The sequence below is a fragment of the Lissotriton vulgaris genome, chromosome 1_1 (genome assembly GCF_964263255.1).
Source record: "Lissotriton vulgaris chromosome 1_1, aLisVul1.2, whole genome shotgun sequence".
Taxonomy (NCBI): Eukaryota; Metazoa; Chordata; class Amphibia; order Caudata; family Salamandridae; genus Lissotriton; species Lissotriton vulgaris.
Window position 1 is genome coordinate 1,036,185,135 of NC_141685.1, and position 22,972 is coordinate 1,036,208,106.

The 22,972-nt window shown below is 46.2% G+C and overlaps 2 protein-coding genes across 8 annotated transcripts in view; one reads left to right on the plus strand and one right to left on the minus strand.

Moving 5' to 3' along the window:
• Nucleotides 1-22,972, minus strand: part of LOC147748470 (dedicator of cytokinesis protein 7-like) — a 476,862-nt gene that overhangs the window by 310,914 nt on the left and 142,976 nt on the right. For all 7 annotated transcript variants that reach the window (XM_086962164.1, XM_086962156.1, XM_086962145.1 and 4 more), the window contains exons 13-14: nt 21,270-21,363; nt 20,260-20,422 (exon numbers count right to left, since the gene is read on the minus strand). In XM_086962164.1, the coding sequence (XP_086818290.1) occupies nt 20,260-20,422; nt 21,270-21,363 (257 nt within the window). The remainder of the gene's footprint in view (nt 1-20,259; nt 20,423-21,269; nt 21,364-22,972) is intronic.
• On the plus strand, nt 778-19,886 carry ANGPTL8 (angiopoietin like 8). Its single transcript, XM_086962174.1, has 4 exons — nt 778-1,796; nt 11,482-11,652; nt 12,305-12,415; nt 19,507-19,886. Exons 1-4 carry the CDS (start codon nt 1,335-1,337, stop codon nt 19,537-19,539), a joined length of 777 nt encoding a protein of 258 aa, XP_086818300.1. The 5' UTR covers nt 778-1,334; the 3' UTR covers nt 19,540-19,886.

The following is a 22,972-nucleotide window of genomic DNA, read 5'->3' on the forward strand; positions in this document are numbered from 1 at the left end:
TACGACCACATAGCAACAAACCTCAATCTACAATAGATTTGTAGTTTACCACGCATGTTATATATTATGTAAACTACCTAATATGGCTATTTTTGGGGGCTTTATCTATAAAAGTCTGATAATAGTGTGCACCATTCTTGAGATAGGCCTACCTCTATGGAATTGGCAGATTTGGTGAACATTTGATGGGACATTTTGAGCTATTTGACCTTAAAGGTGGTCCATGAAAAGGCCTATCACAAACTGTTTGAAAGCTACTTTAAAAAGAGTTTTAATAAGCTTAAATCTGCAAACATGTTATCTAGGCTTCATTGGTACAGCTACACTGAATACAAGAGCATATTTAAAAAAAAAAGAAGGAACAAGAGCATACATTTTTAAAAGTTGTAGGTAAAAAAAAAACATTTTTAATTTCCTATGACAAGAACAATGTTAGCACATTATTAGTTAAAATGTGCAAATAGAATACACATAAAAAATATTTTTCTACGTATTTCATCATCAAACTCTGCAACAGCCTGCAGCACCTCCTCCGTCTCCGATTGGCTTGTTGAAATGGTCCAAGGCAGGCAGCGCCTCTATGGGCTGTTGTCCATGGGGAGGGGCAAGCCAATGGAAGAGCAGCCAGGCAGACCAGATTACCTCAGTGCAGCCATCTGAGTCAGGTATGTTTACCTGAAAAGGATTTCATCACAGTGACCCAAAGTAACACCAGAGAGTGGAGGGAAAGGGGGTGTGGTGCACATGCCTGGAAAGCGTTGGCAAATATAGCATCAAAAAGCAAAAGAGCAGAGTCGCAGCAAGGGCAGGACGACCCCAGGAGAGGCTGAGGAATGGGACGAAACCTACGTCCTGTCAACGACTGATAGTTAACTCCGTGTAGTACATGATCACCTCGAACAGGCTGACCTAGCATTCTGGTATCAGAAATAATAAAAGAGAAGAATGGTCAGATGGCCGCACGGTGTCTGTAGCAGTGCAGGGGTAACATTGAATAACTATGAGGTGGAAGGACTTTCCTCCAATCACACAAGGAGTTAGTGGTACAACATACATCAAACCATGTCACCTGCAGAACTTCAGAGTAAAGCATAGGGAGGCGGCTGGGACTTAATGATACGCTTTCTGTGGCTAGTAAGAAACCTTTTCTAATAAAATTGTGAATGCCCTTTCACCAGTGGACTAGACTTCCAGGCGACGCATTAAGCCTCTCTCTCACAACCATAGTATTTTTGGCAAGTTTGTTAAACTAAAGCATTGCCACAGCCGACAGTAGTAGAAAAAAAAAACGAGACACGAAGAGTTGGAGGACTGCCAAAACAATCTGCTGATATATGAAAGCAGACAGCAATTGTCCCAGCCTCTGCACTGGAGCTGGTGCTTTCAGAGAGCACTCCCAGGTCCCAGTATATCCAGCAGCACTGGGGCTTTCAGAGGCTCAATTCACCTTAGGCATGCTGTTCACGGTCCTACTAAGCCTCATCTTGGCCTGCGAGGCTGTGCCTGTGTGGCAAGCAGAGGACAACATCAAATTCACTTCGACGCCAACACCCATGATGTCGACGCTGCTCTCAACGCCAATGCCAGCCCTACAGGAAGACGTGAACCTGCTGGTGTACGGGGTCTTACAGCTGAGCCAGGCCATGCATGACACCTACCGCAACACAGACCGCAGACTCCAGCGGGTGAACAGCAGCCTGAGTACCTACAATCTGACCCTGGGCATGCTGGCCCGTGAGACAAGGCAAATTGGAATGGATGCAGAACAGCTGAAAACGACCACCAGGGGGCTGCAGGTAAGGAGGCAGAAGTCTAGAAGAAGCTAGAGGTGTAAATCTTTTGTTATTGCAACCGGAGTGGTAGATGGGCAGACTAAGGACCGCCCTAGTACAGTATGTGAAATTAGAAGAATAGTTCATCGGTCTAAAACCTGAGCATGTAAGATGAGTGTCTTGAGCCTTTGGGTTCACTAAAGGCTAACAGTACTGTTATCCAAGTTGTAAGATTGGTGCAAATACAATTACTGTAAAGTCTCTGGTACGCATGGGCCAAAGTAGTATCTCTGGTTTCTGCATCTTTATTGAGTTTGTGACTTGAGACATGCCTCTTTCTCAAGAGACATTCTTTTTGTTTATAAATCTTTTACCATTTTCCCTCTCCTCAAGCAAACAACATTAGCATCATTTTGGGGGAAAATAAGTATTAAAGTGCAAGCATTCAGGAATGAAAATGTGGATTTGTGTAATGAGGCTTCTGTGCAATTATGCACTGTCCCAGGCTGGAAAGCTTGTGTAAACTGAGAGGCACCCCTGCAGTGTCAACTTTAAAACCCACACAAGTTCAGGAAGGGCTGTGTTACTTGAAATCTGAGCATGTGAAGTCCATTACTTGAGTGTGTCTAAGCCTGTATTAATAAAGAATCTTTAAGCATTTGTCTTGTACAAGCGCAAGTAACAGTGTAATCTGTGGTATAGGTCTGCTATCTCACCATATAAAATCTGGTTACCATAAGGGAAATCCCTGCTGCTGTCTCAAAACTAAGCCCTTCCAACTTTTGGAATTTGTGAAGTGACTCGCTGTCTCACCCTTGAGGGTGGTTGTATCCTCAGTGAAAGCTCTGCTGTCTAAAACTTGGGTCTGTAAAACATATGACCGGGATGTTTGCGGCACACCAGGAACAGCCACACTTTAGAGCAGGTGTCTACAAACAGTGGATCGTGAGCTACCAGTAGCTCACAGTCACTTTACAAGTAGCTCACAAACTTGAGTCCATTTTAAATAAGCACAGGTTCACATTTTCCTTTTAAAGTTAAGGGAAGGCTGTGTTTATTTTACATTATTATCTCCAGGCTGCAGATAGCAGGGCCTGATAATGAGCAGCGCTGGAGTCAACTTTAGGACCCAGGGCACAGAGGTGAAGAACTGAAGCACTGCAGGATTTAAATCTTCAATGAAAGTTCTTGTCAACTAAATATTGGAGCACGAAAACAACATACTGTTCAGCGCTGGGACGCTTACGGGCAAGCTATGCGCTCTAGAAATCTTCTAACATAACATAACATTATATTTCTGGCCGCTTTTAAATGGGAGAACATTAGAATGAAGAGTTAATTCATGATTAAGTTAACTCTTCATTTTCTGAATTTGAAATTAGCAAGCCTCCTGCTCCCAGTGGCCAGTACTGTGCCATACTTATCAAGGAAAAATAGGGTCATTTTTTCAGAATTTGAGAAATTTAAAGTGGTTAAAACTATTTCTATGTAACATTGAGTCAATGTTTTTCTCCACTTTCAATTAAATGACTCCACTTTAAATAAATGGCTGATTTTTCTGTTATAAATATAGCACACTGTCTACAGGGCACTGGATGCAAGATGCTGTTTGTAAATGGGGCACTTTGAAATAAGAACACATTTAAATGATAGGTTTTATGGACTCAGAGTAAATAATAAAGTTAACTCTTTACTTTAATTTTCTCCAATTTCAAAGTGTTGCATTTACAGACAACAGGCATCTTGCTCCCAGTGGCTAGTAGATGTAGTGTCATATTTATAACTGACATATACAGCCATTTTGTTTCAAGATGGAGAAATGTAAAGTGCAGAAAATCTTTCCATATTATGTAATATCTTTGCAGAACATTTTTCTGCTCTTTAAATGTATTCCAGTTTTTTTGTATGTTCGTATTATACATGTAACAGTGTCAAATATGGCAAAAGGTATGTCCTGTACCACAAGTACAAGTCATTCACCCATACACATATATCCCATTCATACATACACATGTTCAAACATCCCCAAATGTCATGCTCTCACTGACACACATGGTAGCCCTGTCATAGTGCCCCTAGTCAAAATATTTTGCTCAAACCAGTGTCTTTGGCTTCAAGGACATTAGGCTTAAATTCAATGAAACTGGGTGTGGGAGTGTCTGCTAACATTGCACGAGTAGCTGGACCTTCAGTAGCTCACCATGATTTTCAGTGATCAGAAGTAGCTCTCACTGCAGATAAGGTTGGCGAACCCTGCCTTAGAGCACTGTAATGACAAGGCACCAACACACTTCTACATTTTCAATATACAGCTTGTTTCCAGGAGAGGATAGAAACCGGAAAGGCTTAAACATGGAAAAGAATGGAGCTTGAGACTGCTGGTGAGATTGTCGCCAACCACGAGTTAGGCAAGTCTGACATTACATCACCCCAGCTCCTAAGACACATTTTGCAATGTTTGCTCTCACTGCAGCACAGACAGGTCATCTGTGACTCAGCAAGACCAGGCACTGGGCAGGTGCTGAGGAAGCGACTGGGGCAGGGTCTTTAGGAGAGTGGGGGTTTGGCTACAGAGGTGGCAGGGAATCATTCTCGGCTGCTGGCAGCCAGTCCAAGAGTCAGACAGCTCGTCTGGGAATCAGACTGTCAGCATAAAGGTCAGGCTACTAGCTTAGGGGGGTCAGGAAGACAGAATAGGGGCTAGAGAGACAATCAAGGAGTCAGAAAGAGACCGTGTAAGCCAATGGTGAGAAATACAGTTAGCCAGCCAGGCCAAGGGCCACTGAGCCAGTGGAGCAATCAAAAAGACAGTCTAGGAAGCGAAGAACCAAAGGACCAGCAAGACAGTCAACTGGCTAAACAGCAAGTACAGGAGTTATAGACAGCTAGTGAGGAAAATCATTCTTGCAAAGATGACCATTTTTGCTCAAACTTTGATTTATCTACATTTGTAGCATCAATGTTAATGTCCCATTATTTCCATGATACTTAACATTTAGAGTTACCATTTTTGGTAGACAGTGGAGCACAGTGAGACTAGGAGCCTCTATTTACTAAGGGCAGTTTGCAAATAGACATGTGTAGATTATGCACAAACTGCTTTGTGTGCGGCCCTTAATTTTAAAATGCAACCGGTGTCCTGAGTCGTACCACAAAAAGGATATCTGCAGGAGGTTTTGCAACCTCCAGTGAATATCATTTTTGCGGGAAGACTCATTAGTATATCAGCACTCATTAGTATTATTGAAGCAAGAAGCTCATTTGCAACCCCTTTCGAGTAGTTGCAAATAGAGAGGCTTATGAGGCCCAGCAGACAGACCTCGAATCCCTGAATTTGCATAGCATGCTTGAAAATAATTTTTAATCACAGTCATATAAAGTAAATTGTGCCTCTTCGAAAAAAGGTTTCCAGGTAGGTAAGACATCGGAGAGTGGGGGAGCAGGTATGTTGAGACCGCTAGAAACAATTTCCCAAAAGGTAAGTTACTCCTTTGTGAGCGAGTTACCTCCCCACTTCTAATTCATCACTGGTTTGTAACCGCAATTGATAGATACATTTGCAATTCACACAGAGCACTTACCCTTTAAGTTCACTATTCAGCTGCAGGTTCTTGATTGACATGAAATTTAAAGTTAATTGTTGTGTTGTTTACATATCTGTTAATTTAGTACTTCAGTCTTACAAGATAATGCTCTCTGAATCAAGAAAACAAAATGAGTTTTCACTTTTTTTCAATTTAAAGAAAAGCCTGAAGTGGAAAAGCTAACCAATTATTGACTGAAAAAAGAAGTACCACATTTATGGGACCACATAGAAGATTTTATTAACCATGATTTACAAGAGAGTGCTTTGATTGAATAGAGGGGGGCGTATTAGCACACAAGTGCTCAACATGGATATGCCTCCAGCAAGCTTGACATTCTTGCAAGGCCACTGTTTTTATGAGTGACACAGATGGGGCACCTAAAGTGCATTCCTTCTTTCGAACAAGTGACTCCTGTCTTTTCAATCCAAGCTATGAGATGTATTAGCTTAATTTATAGTTGGATTACAGTCTTTAAACATTTTTTTTTACCAATACTCATACGGAAGAGTGAGCCACAAGGTAATTTATGTATTCTCCCTAAACAAGGGTTCTTTGCCTCCCTGACGTCTCGGAAATGAATGAGGATTGGCTGTACATAGCTATATTGATTGCATGCGTTTTACTACACAGATGAATGGTAGATTCCGGCTGTAGTTAATCGCTGAGAATGGAGTAAATGAAAACTTGAGGTTTATTCTCCGACAGCTCACGGAAATGTGGTGCTCCCCTCAACAGCCAGCGGCAACTGACAAAGCTGAGCCGTGAGGACAGCACCATGACAACTGAACTCTGAAGAACGAGGGTTTTACAAGTGAACACATCGTCATTAAAGTAAGATTACTACAAGCCCATAGCAGGAAGAGATGAAGGGAGGGAGAAAGGGGAAGAAAGAGGTTTTTTGTTTTTTACACAATATGGTGGTCGACTTTTTGTGAAGCTGTCAATGTCTCTCTCCGACATTGCACCCTAGATGTAGTCATTTCCTATCTTGCTCCATTAAAGCAGTTCCCTATAGGTGGGGGAGGAGGTAGCCCACAATACCACTTTGATGGAGTCATAATGTTCCTGCAAGAAGGAAACCTAGTCTTCCCATTTCCCTGATGATATCGGATTTTCCTTAGAAATGGCTCCTGTATGGACCACCCGACTCACCTGATTGGCAAGTCCTAGCAAACAGAGGGCTATACGTACTGGTCTCTCCAGCCAGTAATTCTCTCAATGCTTTGAAGGTGCAACTAAGGAGGAGCTATGCATCAGTCCCTCTAGGCTAGACCTACTTCTGTGAAGCATCTGCAGAGGTGTGCAGAAAGGAACACCTTCCTGCCTTCTGAAGTACCCTCGCCAGATGGTGTGAACTGCCTCCATAATAGTCAAAGCCCAATTGGTAGAAAGACCTGCATAGGACACGCTTCGAAGGGCTGAGCCTATCACCTGTGAGAAGAGGCCATTTCAGCCAGAAGAAGTAACATTAAACACAACAGCATCTCGTGCCAGAGAAGGCTCCACGCCCTTTAGCCACGGAGAAGGGTGAGCCTGCTCTGACCCCGATCCCACAGGAGCATATACAAACCTCTCCAAATGAAGACTACAAGCCCTAATGAATATCAACTCTGATCCTCAAGCCGGTGGGTCTGCACCATCAGCTGGAGGTGATGCACTGATTTCAGAAACAGAATCTTCTTAGCCCTCACAGTTTTTGGATCTCACCAGTTAAAGCGACGGTCAGGTGTGCCTGGCAGCCGTTCAGTGAAAACCGAATTTATTGGTGACCCTGGAGGAAGGGGTACCCTCACCATTGTAAAATCTCTATTGGGGCACATATATTTTAGGATACAGGCCCTTCCCTTCCACTAAGTAATACACACTGGTGTATTGATGAGCTTGTGCAGTGACTCTTCCACTAAGACGTCAGTGGCGACTTGTAGGAAACTGTCTTTTTATGTATTGTACCAAATAGAGGAACACTATGTAGAAACCCATATGACCCTTATTGGTTTACAGGGCTTAAATTAATAATCCCAAATGCTCTCTTTTGTGGTAGTGTGGGCCAGCACTTTAAGCTAGGGTAGTGTTCATCATTTGTTGAACCACAGAGTCAATAAATGAGACACACTCAAGAAACTTTTTTTCTATATATTTTAACACAACGAACTTCGTAATTAGGTACTTTTCAGAATATCAATTTTTCACAGGGAAGTAAAATTGTAGCACAAATGCGTTTTTACGCAGTAATGATTTCCTATGGCAGAAAAGGTATATACTGCATACAGGTACTTGCAATTGTACTCGGGTCCCCTTTAGGACTTCAGGTTCTAGGGGGCCAAAGTGCCACCAGCAGTCCAGGTTTACCTGCCCAGGCGTGTCCGAGTACAGAAGAGCTGGACAGGTTGGTAGCTTTGCGCGCTACATAGTAGGCAAAGAGGGGGGCCCCCAGAAACAGGTTGCAGAGGGGAGTCTGGGAGCTCCCAATAGGGGGCTCAGTTTGTGGGGGTCCTGGGAACAGTCGGTTGTATTGGACCAGGGCGCTCTGGTACAGAGGGTTTTGGTCGGCTGGTGTCCGTGCGTCAAAGCCACCCATGGTTCTTGGTTAGACCTCAAAGGAGGACCAAATTGGACAGCTGGGATATTCTCGGTATTGACCCCTGCAATGATGACGTACTTTGTTGGCTGGTCGGTCTTTGCAGCACTGGAGTCCGAATTTGACTCAAACAAGCTTTGGTTGCTGCAACAGCTGGTCCTGGTGTCTTCACACTTGGTGGGGAGATGGATCTGAACTCCACGAGTACGGTGACCTCCTGCTGGGCGACTGCAAACCAGTGAATCCGGTGAACAGTAGAACGGTGAACCAGACGTTGGAGTCAGTGCCTGCAGGGAAGTGTCACCTCGATTTCAAGGGAGATGCCGACAGCTTGGCAAAGTGCTGGAGGCCCTCCAAGGCTTTTTGGAGGATGCACAGCTGCAGAAGAGTCCGGTTGTCGCCATTGTCGGCCCAGGAGCAGGCAGGGTTTGGCGCCAAAGTCCACCAGCAGTCTGCAGTTCTCACTTCTTACGCTCTTCTTTGACCTCTTGTTTCTTCAGTCAGACAAATCTAAGTTCCTGGTGTTAGAGGGCCACCTAAATACTGAATTTAGGGGTGTTGAGGGGAGTGAAGGGTAGTAGTCAATGGGCTCCTTACCCTTGGGGTCACTATGCCCCCTTTATGAACACTTCCTGTGGGGAGTGGGCATAACCCTGTCCCAACGTTCCTACTTTCACCAAATTCAAGATGGTGGAATCCGTTTTAGTGGGGCACATTAGGCGGCTCACCATTGGGGTGTGACTGGCCCAGTAGTGTACCACGCCTCTTAGCATAGCTAATTTCCTGCCTATCCCGGTGCCAAATGGGCCTTAGGACAGGGGTGGTATCTCCCAGGTCTGTATATCAAAGGTGACAGGGCTTTGAAGTCCCTGGTCTTGGTATGCAGATTCACTAACCATCCTTCTGAAAGCGGTGTGAACCCCTTCGTCTGGAGCAGGTATTGTTCCTAACCTCAGACAGCACGGGCTCTCACCTGCAGGGGGTCAGACACAGGTCTGTGGTGGCAGGTTGGACAATACCAGTCAGCCAGCACACTAAGAAGCTGGTAGGCTTTCAGGGGACACCTCTAAGGTGTCCTGTGGGTGCATGTTTTAATAAATACACTAGTGGCTTCAGCAGGGATTTTTTAAGACAAGGTGTTTGAGACCAAACACCATAGGTTTCAGTGAAGGCATCATGTAGATGGGGAACTCGTAATGACCAGTGCCCAGTACAAGTACTTCAGATGGAATCCCTGTCCCTCATAATATCTAGCAATAGAACTAGACAGCACAGGGGCATATCTGCTCATGCAGATATGTCCATTCATGTAATATAATGCACCCTGCCTTAGGGCTATTAGGATGCTGTAGGGCGGACTTACATATATTTTATGCAGAGTCTGGGGGCATGGCACACAGAGTTTATGCCATGTTGTGTTTTCACATTTGTCATCACCATTTCACACTGTCTGCAATGGCAGTCTGCACGAGTTTGGTGGTGGGTCCCATAGGATGGCACAATACGTGCTGCAGCCCTTAGGGACACTTGTTAGTACCCATGCACTAGGTATCAGGGGCACCATTTACTAGTGACTTACAGAGGTGCTTAAGGTCTAGGAAACTGGGGAACAATTGAACAGTTTCCTTATTTTAGGGAAAAAGCATTGGCACAGGGGACCTAGATAGCAAGAACACAGGGCACTTCAGTCAAAATTGCATCAAATACCAGGAAAAAAGTGGGGCAAACCATGTAAAAAAAAAAAAAAGAGGCGCTTTCCTACACTAGTGAACTTGAAACTGCAGTGACTGAATCATGGGCTCCTTACATCACCTTATGGAGTAACCAGTGATAAAATGCAATACTTAGGCATCCAGTTGGTTTGCAACTGTATAGTGGCTCGAGAACACCAGCTGTAAATAGCATTGTTATAGTTAATGCCACCCAGTAAACTGCAACCGCCCCAAGAGCCCAAAAAAAAGTCTTAGCACTGCTCGACAATATTACAGTATGATATACCGATCATCTGTTCAAAGCACATCACAAACTGTACAGTCCTTAGGTCTTTATTTGATAGGCATCTTTCTTTCCCTTTTCTTTGATACTCATTCTATTAATGTTCTGGATGATTTCAAATGAAATCAATCTACAAGATTTATTTCATTTGAAATCATCCAGAACATTACTCACTGCATGATACTCACTCATCTCTAGATCAAGCGTGTAGGACATGTTCCTTGGGGAACTACAGCCGTACCCAACAAGTCTTTTAATGCACTACTGCCCTGTCCATGGCTAGTACTAATACCTTTTCCTTCTTTGTTATGATTTGCGTCTTGCATAGGTGGGCGCAGGTGGAAAGGGAACGAAGGCTCTGGAGCGAAAGAGTCTGATGGGGTTGACTGTTGGGGTTATGTGTTGGAATGTTTTCATTGAACTGGATCCGCCTTTTTGCTTTACAGTCCAGCTCAAGCCCAACCCTGTTTGCATTTACTTTCCTTGGGATCCTGACCAAAATATAGGAAGTACTTTCACCCTTGCTATGCTATTAATACTTTCTCCCACCATTCACTCCTCCCCTATTTAGCCCCACCTCCGAAAGCATCCAGCCCAGGTGTCGAACTCAGAGGTTAAAAATCTCGTATTGTAGCTTCTTTCCTGTTAGGATCTAGAAACAACCTAGGGCCAGAAACCCTGTGGTATTTTAAACCCTCAATTCCATCCTTGAAACAAACAGGGCATTTACTACGGCTTGTTGTAAAATCTCCACTCTTAGTAGTCTCTCCCTCCTGCTCGTGGCTGGACTTCTCAAAGGGTATATAATATGACTGGTAGCATAATACCATTTCCTATGGATTGCTTTCTAGAGCTTAACTGTCGTATTCAAGTATATAACACAGCTGATGCACGACTGCATATCCCAAGAATAGCACCTAATTGTGTCATTGATTCTTCAATGGTATGATACGTCATAAAAATGTAAATCCTATACAATCTATAGGACAATCTGAAATGGATGACCTGAAACAAAAATCAAGCTTGGGTGCGATTAATTGTATTGCAACTTTTATCAATTACTTCTTTCAGAGAGATATGGATGGAAAATATTTTACGACCAGCGAACAGAAAAGGTCTTACTTCTAATATATTATAATATAATAAATGGTTGCAAGAAATTGCCTAACAATTTGCGACTTTTCCAAATTCAAAAAGAACACAATCAAAGAGGCAGCAATATTATGGCAAAAATCGACTTCATGAATCTACAGAGCATACTATATAAATGAATTATGGCCTATCACCACATTGAGTCTACAGCTTGGCTACAGGAAAGGATTCAAAAATGTTAATCTACAAATGATCCAATGCAGAAGGAGCACCCGTTGAATTTTTTATCAGAGTTTAATTCCAACAAGAAATATAAATTCTGCACATAGCAGACAAACATGAGGCACTTCATTGCTGGGGGTTTAGAATTTTGGACACAGGCACAGTTGTGGATAAGCTAAACATCACAGGTAACTCTGACTGTTTCTGGGTCTAAAGTACACTTTCTCTCCAACAGATGGAGGAAGAAGCAATTCAAAGGCAATCGTCGGACATCTTCAAATCTTTTGAAGAGGCGCTTGACAGCCACAGGGCTCTGGAAGAACATGTGAGAAAGCTAGAGCAGACCCTGAGCGGATTGAACAGGCCAGCTGTGAGGAAAAGGTCCTCATACTTGTCACGTCTAAAGGTAACAGCAAAAATGGTTTGGAGAGACTACACCAGAAGTGTGGGAGAGAGTCTGTTGCTCTGGAAGTGAGAGAGTAATGCTCAAAGGGTGTGTCGATCTAACAGCAGACTAGCAAAATGAATATTTCCATCATACAAGAGCAGGCTTAAACTTCAAAACATTCTGGAGGGTTATCAAATGTTTGATGCAACCCAACCCCTAGTTGGTCTGTGAGTCTTTTCTTGAGATCCTGAGGCGGGGGTTAGCTATTGGGCAGTATCCTTGGTGGATAAGATTGTTTAATACTGATGTACCAGACCTTAGGGCACTAACACATTCCAACTGGAAGGCAACATTGGTACACTTCGGCCTTTGCTGCTCCTTTAGGGGGTGAAGTCAAACAGTAAAGGCTAGAAAGGGGATTTGAAACTCAAAAACTGTAGAATACAGCGAGTAATCCTCAATAACATCAATACCCAGCCAGTGTTGTGCCTTCTTAGAAGAGGGCATTTATTGACAAATCATTAATAGAAGCATGAAAACAGGATACACAAAGAAATCCAAGGCCGAGATATGGAACCAAATGTTCTACCATCTCGCACTTCTCGGATAAGTTAGCCATTACAGTATGCTCATTGATTAGCATCCTGTCTTGTGTTTACCTCCACCCTAGATACAAACTGGACAGCAGAACCTGACTTTGCGCGCCCTGATGGACATGGTACAGCACCAGCAATGGCAGATGGCCCAGCAAAAGCAACAACTATCCCAGATCCAGAAGCAAGTGAGTGTTGTCCACTCGTCTGGAGATAACTATGAAAAACACACCAAGCTCCCATACAGGGCATGACTGTAGGAAAAGCCACACCACTAAGAAACTGGATGGTGAGCTTGGGGTGGGGAGATTTTCGCCTCTAGGACCATGGGACAAGGAATAGCGCTGTAAGCATTAAGGGGGTACGAACTGCTTGGGGTCTTTAGACTATACTTTGGGACAGCGTAGTAAGGAGACAAAGGTAACACCTAATACTTTGGTTAGTGTGAGAGGTATTGCAAATGCTACTTACCAGTATGCATCTGTTCTTGGCATGTAGGGCTGCTGACATTCATATCTGTGCATAGTCCGCCACCTTGTGTTGGGTCCGGATGATTGCACATTGTTGTCCTGGAAGAGTCTTCGAAGTATCACGAGATAGGTGGCTCCTCCCCTGGACTACAGTGCGCATGGGCATCGCCTCCATCCCCAGATTGTTTTTAGCCATTGGCAGAGATGGAGTGAAGAAAGTGAGTGATGACCATGCTATGAGCATATGTGTGTATATGAATAAATACTGCAGCTGCTACAGGCGCCGGGGAGGAGGGTGGGCGATATGAATGTCAGCAGCCCTACATGCCAAGAACAGATGCATACTGGTAAGTAGCATTTGCAGTTCGAGGCATGTGGGCTGCTGAATTCATATCTGTGCATAGAATACATAGCAGTCCCTCCATTAACGGCGGCCGCCCGTGCCAGCTGCAGCAGTCTGAAAAAGCGTTTTTAGAACAGCCTGACCAACAGCTGCCTGCTGTTTGGAATGCACGTCTACACAGTAGTGCTTAGTGAAAGTATGTGTGGTAGACCATGTGGCTGCTCTACAGATGTCTTCTAAGGGAATGTTACCTAGGAAGGCCATAGAGGCCCCCAACTTCCTAGTGGAGTGGGCCCTTGGTGGGATAGTGAGAGTGCGCTTAGCTTTAGCGTAACAGATCTGAATGCACTTTACTATCCATCTAGCAATCCCCGCCTTGGAGATTGCATTTCCCTTGTGTTGTGTGGCAAAAGCAACAAAGAGTTGTTTGGTTTTGCGGAAATCTTTTGTCCTGTCCACATAGTACATCAAGGCCCTTTTCACATCAAGAGTGTGGAGCATACGCTCCGCCAGCGTCTCTGGGTTTTGGAAAAACACCGGCAATTCAATTGTTTGGTTCATGTGGAACTGTGAGACCACTTTGGGTAAGAATTTAGGGTTAGTGCGGAGCACCACCCTGTTAGCATGTACCTGGAAGAAAGGTTCTTGGATGGTGAGCGCCTGCAGCTCGCTAACCCTCCGTAGCGATGTAATTGCTACTAAGAACGCAACCTTCCAAGTCAAAAACTGGAGCTCACAAGAGTGCAGTGGCTCAAAGGGAGGACCCATCAGCCTTGTTAGAACCACATTGAGGTTCCATTCTGGAGCTGGTGGAGTCCTTGGTGGAATGACCCTTTTGAGTCCTTCCAGAAAAGCCTTGATAGCAGGGACCTTAAAGAGTGACAGGTGCTGCCTATTCTGGAGGTATGCTGCCATAGCAGACAGGTGAATGCGGATGGAAGAGTACGCTAGATTACATCGATACAGGTGAAAGAGGTAACATATGATGTTCTGAATGGAAGCATCTAGCGGGTCAATGCTGTGGTCCACACAGTAGATGACGAACCTCTTCCATTTAGCCGCATAACAAGCTCTAGTAGTGGGCTTCCTTGCCTCCCGAATGATGTCCATGCAATCGGGAGGAAGATTGAGGTAGCCAAACTCTAGGACTTCAGGAGCCAGATCGCCAGGTTGAGCTGTTGCGGATCTGGGTGCTGAATGTCGCCATGGCTCTGCGTCAGAAGGCTGGGAGTGAGATGAAGCCTTTGATGCGGTACCACGGAGAGTTCCAGAAACGTGGTGTACCATGGTTGGCGAGCCCACGTTGGAGCAACCAGGATGAGCGTCATCGAGTGTTGCCTGAGCTTGCGCGCCACCAGCGGTATCAGAGGTGCTGGGGGAAAAGCGTACGCAAATCTGCCTGACCAGTTCATCCACATCGCATTGCCCTGTGATTGGGGGTGTGGGAACCTGGCGGCGAAGCTTTGGCATTTTGCGTTCTCCTTTGTGGCGAACAGGTCTATCTCTGGATGACCCCACTTTTGGAAGTACGGTTGGAGTACTGATGGATGTATCTCCCACTCGTGCATCTGATGGCTGTGCCTGCTGAGCAGATCTGCCATTTGATTGTCCTTGCCCGGGAGATGCTCTGCCATGAGGAAGATGTTCCTCTGAATGGCCCACTTCCACATGCTCTGAGCCAGATGAGACAGCTGTGGAGAGTGTGTACCTCCCTGCTTCTGGATGTAGTACATGGCCGTCATGTTGTCCGTCCGGATCAACACGACCTTGTTGCACAGATGTACTTTGAACGCCTTTAGGGCCATGAAGATTGCCATCAGTTCCAACACATTGATGTGCATCTTCCTTTGCTGAAGTGTCCACAGTCCCTGCACAGTGTAGTGGAGTACATGCGCTCCCCATCCCTGGAGAGAGGCGTCCGTCGTCAGGATGATCTGTGGGACAGGCTCTTGGAATGGTCGGCCCTTGCAAAGGTTTTGTGGATTCCACCAATGCAGAGAGTTGTACGCCCGACCGCTCACCAACACTAGGTCTGTCAGTTGCCCATGAGCCTGAGTCCACGGACGTGCTAGGCACTCCTGAAGCGGACGCATATGTAGTCTCGCGTGCGGGACAATGGAGATGCAGGAGGCCATCATGCCTATCAACTGCATGAACACCCTCGCTGGAAGCGAGTGTTGGGGTCTGAATCGTTGGATCAGCGCCTGGATACTGGCGATTCTCACTGAATTCGGCTGCGCAGTGGCTGCCAGAGTGTCGATCGTCGCGCCCAGATACTGTCGCACGTGGGCGGGCTGGAGATGGGACTTTGGGTAGTTCAGAGAGAATCCCAGATCGTGCAGGAGGTGAATGGTGCGTGACACGTGGTCTACGCAATGCTGTTCCGTCTTTGCTTGAATGAGCCAGTCGTCCAGGTATGGAAAGACGTGGACGTGCTGGCGACGGAGATGCGCCGCCACAGTCGCTAGGCATTTCGTAAATACTCTTGGTGCCGTGGTGACCCCGAACGGCAGGACTCTGAACTGGTAATGCTGGTCTAAGATCGTGAATCTGAGATACTTTCGGTGGGAAGGATGCAGGGGAATATGAAAATAGGCATCCTTCAGATCCAGCGTAGCTAGAAAATCCCCCTGTTGAAGCAGGGGAAGCACCTGCTGCAATGTGAGCATATGGAAGTGCTCCGAGTTGATGTACCAGTTCAGGGGCCTGAGGTCCAGGATCGGTCTGAGTGATCCGTCCTTTTTGGGGATCAAAAAATACAGGGAGTAAACCCCTGTTCCCCGCTCTTGCAGTGGAACGAGCTCTATCGCCCCTTTTTGCAGCATGATTAGAACTTCCTGCTGCAACAAGGTCAAGTGCTCGCCGGACATAGCACGGCTTCTTGGCGGTATGTCCGGTGGAATGGACGTAAGTTCTAGACAGTACCCGTACTGGACAAGAGACCTCACCCACCTGTCCGTGGTGATGGACCTCCACGCCGGCAGGAACTGCTGGAGTCTCCCCCCGACAGGTGTCGTGTGATCGGGGGGCAGTGACAAGACGTCACTGCTTGTTGGTGGTGGTGGACCTGGAGCTATTGTTTCCACGTACCCTGCCTTTGATATTATTGCCTCTGTAGCCACCCCTGCCCTTGTTGTTGTTATACGAGGGCTGGGTGTTACCCTTGTAGTATTGTGTGGACTGGGATGCCTGTCCCCTTGAGGTGCCTCTTGAATTGGAGCGGCGAAAGGAACCACCCCGAAACTGCCGACTTTGTAAAGCCCCCATAGATTTGGCAGTTTCTGTATCTTTTTTCATCTTTTCTAGGGAGGCATCCACCTCAGGGCCAAACAGATGGTCAGGATTAACTGTTTGACTCAATATCGTGGTTTGGATGTCGGGCTTGAACCCCGAGATTCGAAGCCAGGCATGGCGTCTAAGTAACACACTTGTATTGATAGCCCTGGAGGCAGTGTCTGCCACATCTAGGGCACATTTGATGGATGCATTTGTAATGAGTTTACCCTCCTGAATGAGCATCTCTCCCGCCTCCTTGTATTGGTCAGGCAAGTGTTGCAGAATGGCCTCTAATGTGTCATAATGGGCCCTATCATAACGTGCAAGCAGGGCTTGGGTGTTAGAGATCCTCCAGATGTTAGCTGCCTGTGCAGCAATGCGTTTGCCTGATGCCTCAAAGATCTTGGACTCTTTGTCTGGGGGAGGAGCGTCACCAGTAGTCTGCGAGTTCGCCCTCTTCCGAGCGTTGGAAACCACCAGGGAGTCCAATGGCAGGTGTCCCTTAATATACGTGGGATTCGTGGGCGCCGCTTTATATTTCCTGTCGATGCGAGGGTTGACCACCCGCGCCCGGGTGGGCTCCTCGAAAACCTCCTGTGCATGTTTCAGCACCCCTTTAAGCATCGGTAGTGTCTTGACTTGCTTTTCGGCTACCGAGAAGGTGTCGACTAAGAAGTCCGCATCCACGGGGTCCGAGTGCAGTTCGACGTCATGGTTCGCTGCAGCTCTCTCTATTAAGGCATTGAAGGCCGCCGAGTCCTCTGTCGGGGACGTCTTGGCGGCGAAAAGTTGAGTGTCCTGACCCGACTGCGGGTCTTCTGCGTCGCCTCCTGCGGCCCAGGGCACATGCTCCTCTTCCGGATCCGAGTACGCAGGATAGGTGTACTCGGCATCGTCCTCGTCCGCATCAGGCGCGGGGGAATGCGTTGGCGAGTGTTCCCAGGCCTGTGGGGACACAGGTTCCATTAGAGCCGAAGAGTCCGCAGAGTACTTCTTGTTCTTGAGCGGAATCTTAAAAGGTTCCAAGGCCGGCTCCGACGCAATCTTTCGTTTGAGGAGCGACAATTTTCCAGTGTTGGCGTCGATGATCACCTCACGACGTTCCTCCACCGCAAGCGGCTGGAGCCGAAGCTTCGACACCACCAAGGCAGCTTTCGGCATCAATACCTCCTTCGCGTGCCCCTGTTTCGGCGCGAAGGCCTTCGGCGCCGATTTGGGAGGAAGGGTAAAACGAATGGGCGTTAGCTCTTTAGTAGGCTTAGGCGTGAGCGTAGGCGCTACGGTGTCCTGAGCATGAACCTCAGTGGACTTCCGGATCCGCTGTAAGGAGTCCCCCACTTTTTTCGTAAAGGCTGCCGAGGGCTGAACCGGCCCGAGCGACCCCTCATCTTCGAGAGCCTGATCACCGGTAGACTTCTTCTTCGGCCCCGACGCCCCATGTCTAGGTGCGTCATCGGCCTGACGTTTCCTCGGAACCGTCTTCGGGTCCATGACCCCCTTCGGCGCCGACCCAGAGGGCTTCGGGTCGGCCATTTTGGCGTGGCTCTTCAAGTCGGCCATTTTGGTTTTCTTGGAAGTTGACGCCTCCAGAACCTTCTTCACCAGCGCAACTTTCAGTTTCGGTTTCGCATCCGAAGGTGCGTGACCCGTTGGCTTCACTTTCGTTTTCTTCAACATAAGTGATGGCTTAGAAATGTCCGTGACCGGGCCCGTAGGCGGGGACGTAGGACTCATAGTTAGATCTTGGGTAAGGCCTGAAGGCGATCCCTCGACCTGGGCCGCATGAAGGGGAATAACCCCTGAGTCTGTATGGAGATGCTCCTCCTCCGAGCTATCTCCCATCGTGGCACAAGCCAGGTCGTCGTCTCCTACCTCGTCGGAGACTTCGGTATAGTCCTCCTCACCCGCGTCGTAGGGCTCCTCCTCGGACGCGGGCCCAGAGTCCGACCCTCGCACGTCGTCTTCTCCTTCGACAGATTCCTGGAAAATGTCATCTGGTGGGGGTGCCGAAGCAGACAACTGAGCCTGGAGCCGATTGGCCCGGCGAATCTTCAAAGTCTTCTTGCTTCGGAACTTCGAACACGCCATACAGGTGTCCTCGCGATGATCCGGTGACAAGCAGGTGTTGCACACAGGGTGCACGTCGAGGTGCGAATATTTAGAGTGACACAGCGGACACTTTTTGAACGGAGTCCGCTCCATAGCAAAGGGTGTAGTGTAGGCCCGTCCGCGTCGAAAGCACGTGGAAGGGCAGTAAGAGATCGGAGCTGAGAGTCAGAAAGAAAACCGTACGCAACTATACCGACGCCCAGCCTAAAGACCTTTTGGTCTCGAGAATAAAGTAGAACAACTATCGGTTCCGACAGAGGAAACCGAAGCACATCCGAACCCAATGGCGGAAAAAAACAATCTGGGGATGGAGGCGATGCCCATGCGCACTGTAGTCCAGGGGAGGAGCCACCTATCTCGTGATACTTCGAAGACTCTTCCAGGACAACAATGTGCAATCATACGGACCCAACACAAGGTGGCGGACTATGCACAGATATGAATTCAGCAGCCCACATGCCTCGAACCTTTATTCATTATTTTCAAGTAGATTACATTTCTACCCTTTCTTTTGAAAAACTATTTAAAACTAATATTTATTGCAATGGATTTTGGTTTAGAGCTCCAGTAAATTAGATAATGACAGCATTTTTTTTGTTAGATTTAAAATTACCTAAATTGAATATTCATGTGGCTGACGGACAGTTTTAGGTCAAGCATGACCTTTTGGTTTAGAGGAATGGGGCTGCCTAATGTTCAATATATTAATTAAAAACATTTAATTTAATTTAAAAAGACTCATGAGTTAGGGCTAATGTTATGTTGAGGGTTAAGCTTAACATTACGACTATAGTACACGTAGAGGCAAAGAGATACTGAGTGTGAAGGTAACATGAAGTGATGGTGTCTCAATGTGGCGGTGACAATGTAAAGGTATGTCAACGTGAGGGCATCAAAGTTGTGACATCCGTTTCCTCATAGTAAACCTACATCATGCACCTTGGCCCGCAGCACTGAAAGTCCTGTTTTCCACCCACTAACCAATACGAGAGTGCTTTTAACACTATCAGTACAGCGGTTTGCCCCTTCTGGGCTTAAGACACCAGCTTCAATAACCCCTTTATGTTTTCTTTCTATCCAGATAAGAAACTACCCGGAAATAAGTCGACTCTGAAACAACCAAGGACCGGTGCAACTCTCCTGTTCAGTCTAGGATTCTCGACCATCACCTCTCAACGTGGAGTCCCACTGGCCAAACTTGGCAACAAAAACATTTCGACAAAGAAGCGTTTCTTTGTCTCACTCCAAGAAAGAACACACATTTTAAATTAACCCCAAAACTCTGAAAATTCAGCACACAGGAACTGCCGAAGGATCAGCACCAATGTGTTCCCAAAGTAATAATATGAAGATCATGAATTTGTAAATTCGGAACATCACAATTGGTGCTAGACATTTTATAAATGAGCAGTGTGTTGTAAAGAGCAGAAACGTAAAGAAAATAAATATGTTATGAATTAATTAATCAGCAAAGTGGGGTTTTACAAGGGGATTAAGGGATTAGATTTAGCGCAACCTAGACAGTAGCAGTGTAAACTGGACTACATGCTGCATATGACAAAAGGTTCACAAACACACATACACACAAACACAATGGAAAAGCTTGTAGTTGTGCATATGTAGTACTCTCTAAAAAAAGCACATGCCATGCCAAGAGTAGTACCAATTTCCTTCTCAGACTAGACATAGCAGTAGCACAAGCTGCCCTCGCACATGGGCACCACCTGGCCAGCAGCAGTGCTAGCTATTACTATACACAGAACAGACAAAGCCAAGTGCTATTCTTGGCCCTTCTAGTTAGACAATACAGTCTCTGTTTAGGAGGTCGCCTTACCCGTAGGTGGTGTATGGGGCGTACACCTCACGGGCAGGGAACTCCAGGACCTCTTTGGTGGGTCGGATGCGGGGGTCTGGGTATGGCTTGACATGGAGAAGCTCTGGGGAAAGCGAATACTGCGGGTTCTCAGGAGCTGGCGAGATGTCAATCTTCAGTTGAGCTGAAAATAGAGACAAAGGGAGGGAAAGGTAATTGAGCCACTATTAAGAGCAAAGACTTCATCAAATACGCATTATATATCCAATAGCAGCATTCTGAGGCATACGCTTTTATTTGCCGAGATCTCCACCAGTCCTGTAGCAGGTGTGAGTAGTTCTCTTATCCCAAGTTATCAAGTTGTCCCATGTCTGGAATAAGCAGCTCACCCAGACCAGAGATCAAAATCAAAAATTGCCCAATAGCAGGTGTGAGTACCTCACCCATTCCAAAGATCTCAAGCAGCCTCTAATCGCGTGCGAGTACCCCACTCAGTCCACAGATCTCAAGATGTCCAAAGGCAGGTACAAGTGACCACCTAGTCCAGAGATGATCCGCTTTCTGTGACAGCGGTGAGTAGCTCACTATATCAAGTTGTCTTAAGCTGTCCCATCACTGAAGAAATTACATCCTCGAGTCCAGGTATCTCAAGTCTTTTCATATGCGCTGTGAGCAGCTCACCCATTTCACATACTTAAAAGCTGCCCCTTGTCAAATGTGAGGAACTCACCCTGGCAAGAGGTCTCAAGCTGTCTCCTGTCAGAAAGAATACAGCACACTTCACATGACAATGAATGATGCTGGGCCTAAAAATCCCAGATTCAAAACTGAAATCAAGACCCTGGGATGTAAACATTCCATTTCTAATGGGAACACCCCATATCACTACGATTACTGGAATGAGGCAGAAGTCAGTTCACAGCCACTCCATGATGGTTTTTAAAATCTATGAAAACAAATTGATCAAATGACTCCTTCACTGTTTTGCTGTTAAGAGGGCTACTGCATCGAAAAATCTCTATCCATCTTACCTGTAACGGGGCGTAGGCGTCGGAGGACAGAGGATGGCCGCCGCATGTCTGCAAGAAACTTGTACAGGTCTTCGTCGCTCAGTCGATCCCCTTCCTGCAGGAAGCAGACAAACAAATGAGGAAAAACAGTGAGCACAAGAGAAATATGGGGAAAGAATGGATGAAAATAACAAGCATATTTATAAAGCACACACTCCACCTCCTGGGGCATCCTGGTTGTAAATAACAGATGTTCATTGTTACAGAAATCTATGGTACTCATGTAATCATCCTTGGAAGAATGACAGGCTGAGTGTACACAACGGAATATGAAGGTGTGACTATGAGACCACACAGATTGTCGATGATTTAGTCCACTGAACCATCCGAACTGGAAAATGAGAAATCAAAAGTCTGGGTGGGGCAGAGGGAAGAGCAGAGAATTGGGGATGAGGGAGCAAGGCGACATTTAAATAAGTGGAATCACAGAACAGCAGAAAGTTGAGGATGAGGGAACAAGGCAACATTTAAATAGGTGGAAAGAATCTGGCAGAGTAAGAGGCAAGGGAGAGAGCCCAGGGAGAGGAAGCGGCGTACCAGTGATAATAAATGGATAGAAGAGATATGAAAGATGCACTTGGCAGGGTGCAAGTGATCAATAAAGTGAGTAGGGAGCGCCTTGAGACCCTACGGGTAAGTAGTGCGCTCTATAAATGTCTTTAATTGATTGATTGAGAGTAAAACAGGAGGTCAACAAGTGATGAAGAGACAGACTTGGAAAGTAAGAATGAGTAGAGGCATGACAAAGCTTACAGTTTGTAAAGATGGCGTAAGGAGAACTGATTCTCATCACAGAACCTAAACAGGCAGGGAAAATGTACTTTGTGTCATTTCACTTTTGAAGATATTGTTTTTCTCCCAAACTAAAGTACAATGTAATTTTTTTAACGCTTCAGGAAAGGTCTAGCTCCACTAACAAACCAATCTGCAAAGGTAAAACGGCACAAGAAATGTCACCTTGGCGATCGTCTTTCTTTTCTCTGCCCTGAGGTTCCGCACCAAGAATACGGCATGCCATTTTACAAGCCTAGCATGCAGAGAACATTTAAATCCCTCCCCAATAGTGCTACTTCTGTTTTAGCACTTTGATTGAGGTACATTACAAGTTGATAAATCAAGTTCAGACATGTTTACTGGACCACAGTGATACAGCGGCAGAAGGCAGTACAAACGTGGATGGGTATAAGTCACAGAGTGATGATGTAATCTGAGTCAATGATTCTTTAGAGCATGGCGTAAATAGGGGTGTCAGTGAGCTGTCCCTCTAGCCAAAGGCCAACCTGTTTTACATTCCCCTTGAAGGCCCTGAGACACATTGGAGTCGGAAAGGGTATGACGAGTGGAGAGTGAGGGGAAACAGACTAGGTTGTGCCATGTGGTGGAGAAATAAGGAGACTGGAACCATTATGCAGCATTGAGTGTCCGAACTGAGGAGGCGGCTGCAATGTAATTAAGTAATGATCTGTGCTGGATGGAGTTGAATAACAATAGCACTTACAGAAGGATGTGTGGTTGACTATCTGCCAAGTTGAAGGCAAAAGGGGCTAGGTGGTTCTACTAAGAGAGGAATGTTAAACTCTGCACAGATGGTAAAGTAGGTGCTTTTCAAGGGGTTGGAGTAGACAGGTAGAAATTAACGTAGAAGTTCAAGTGCAGATGCTGTC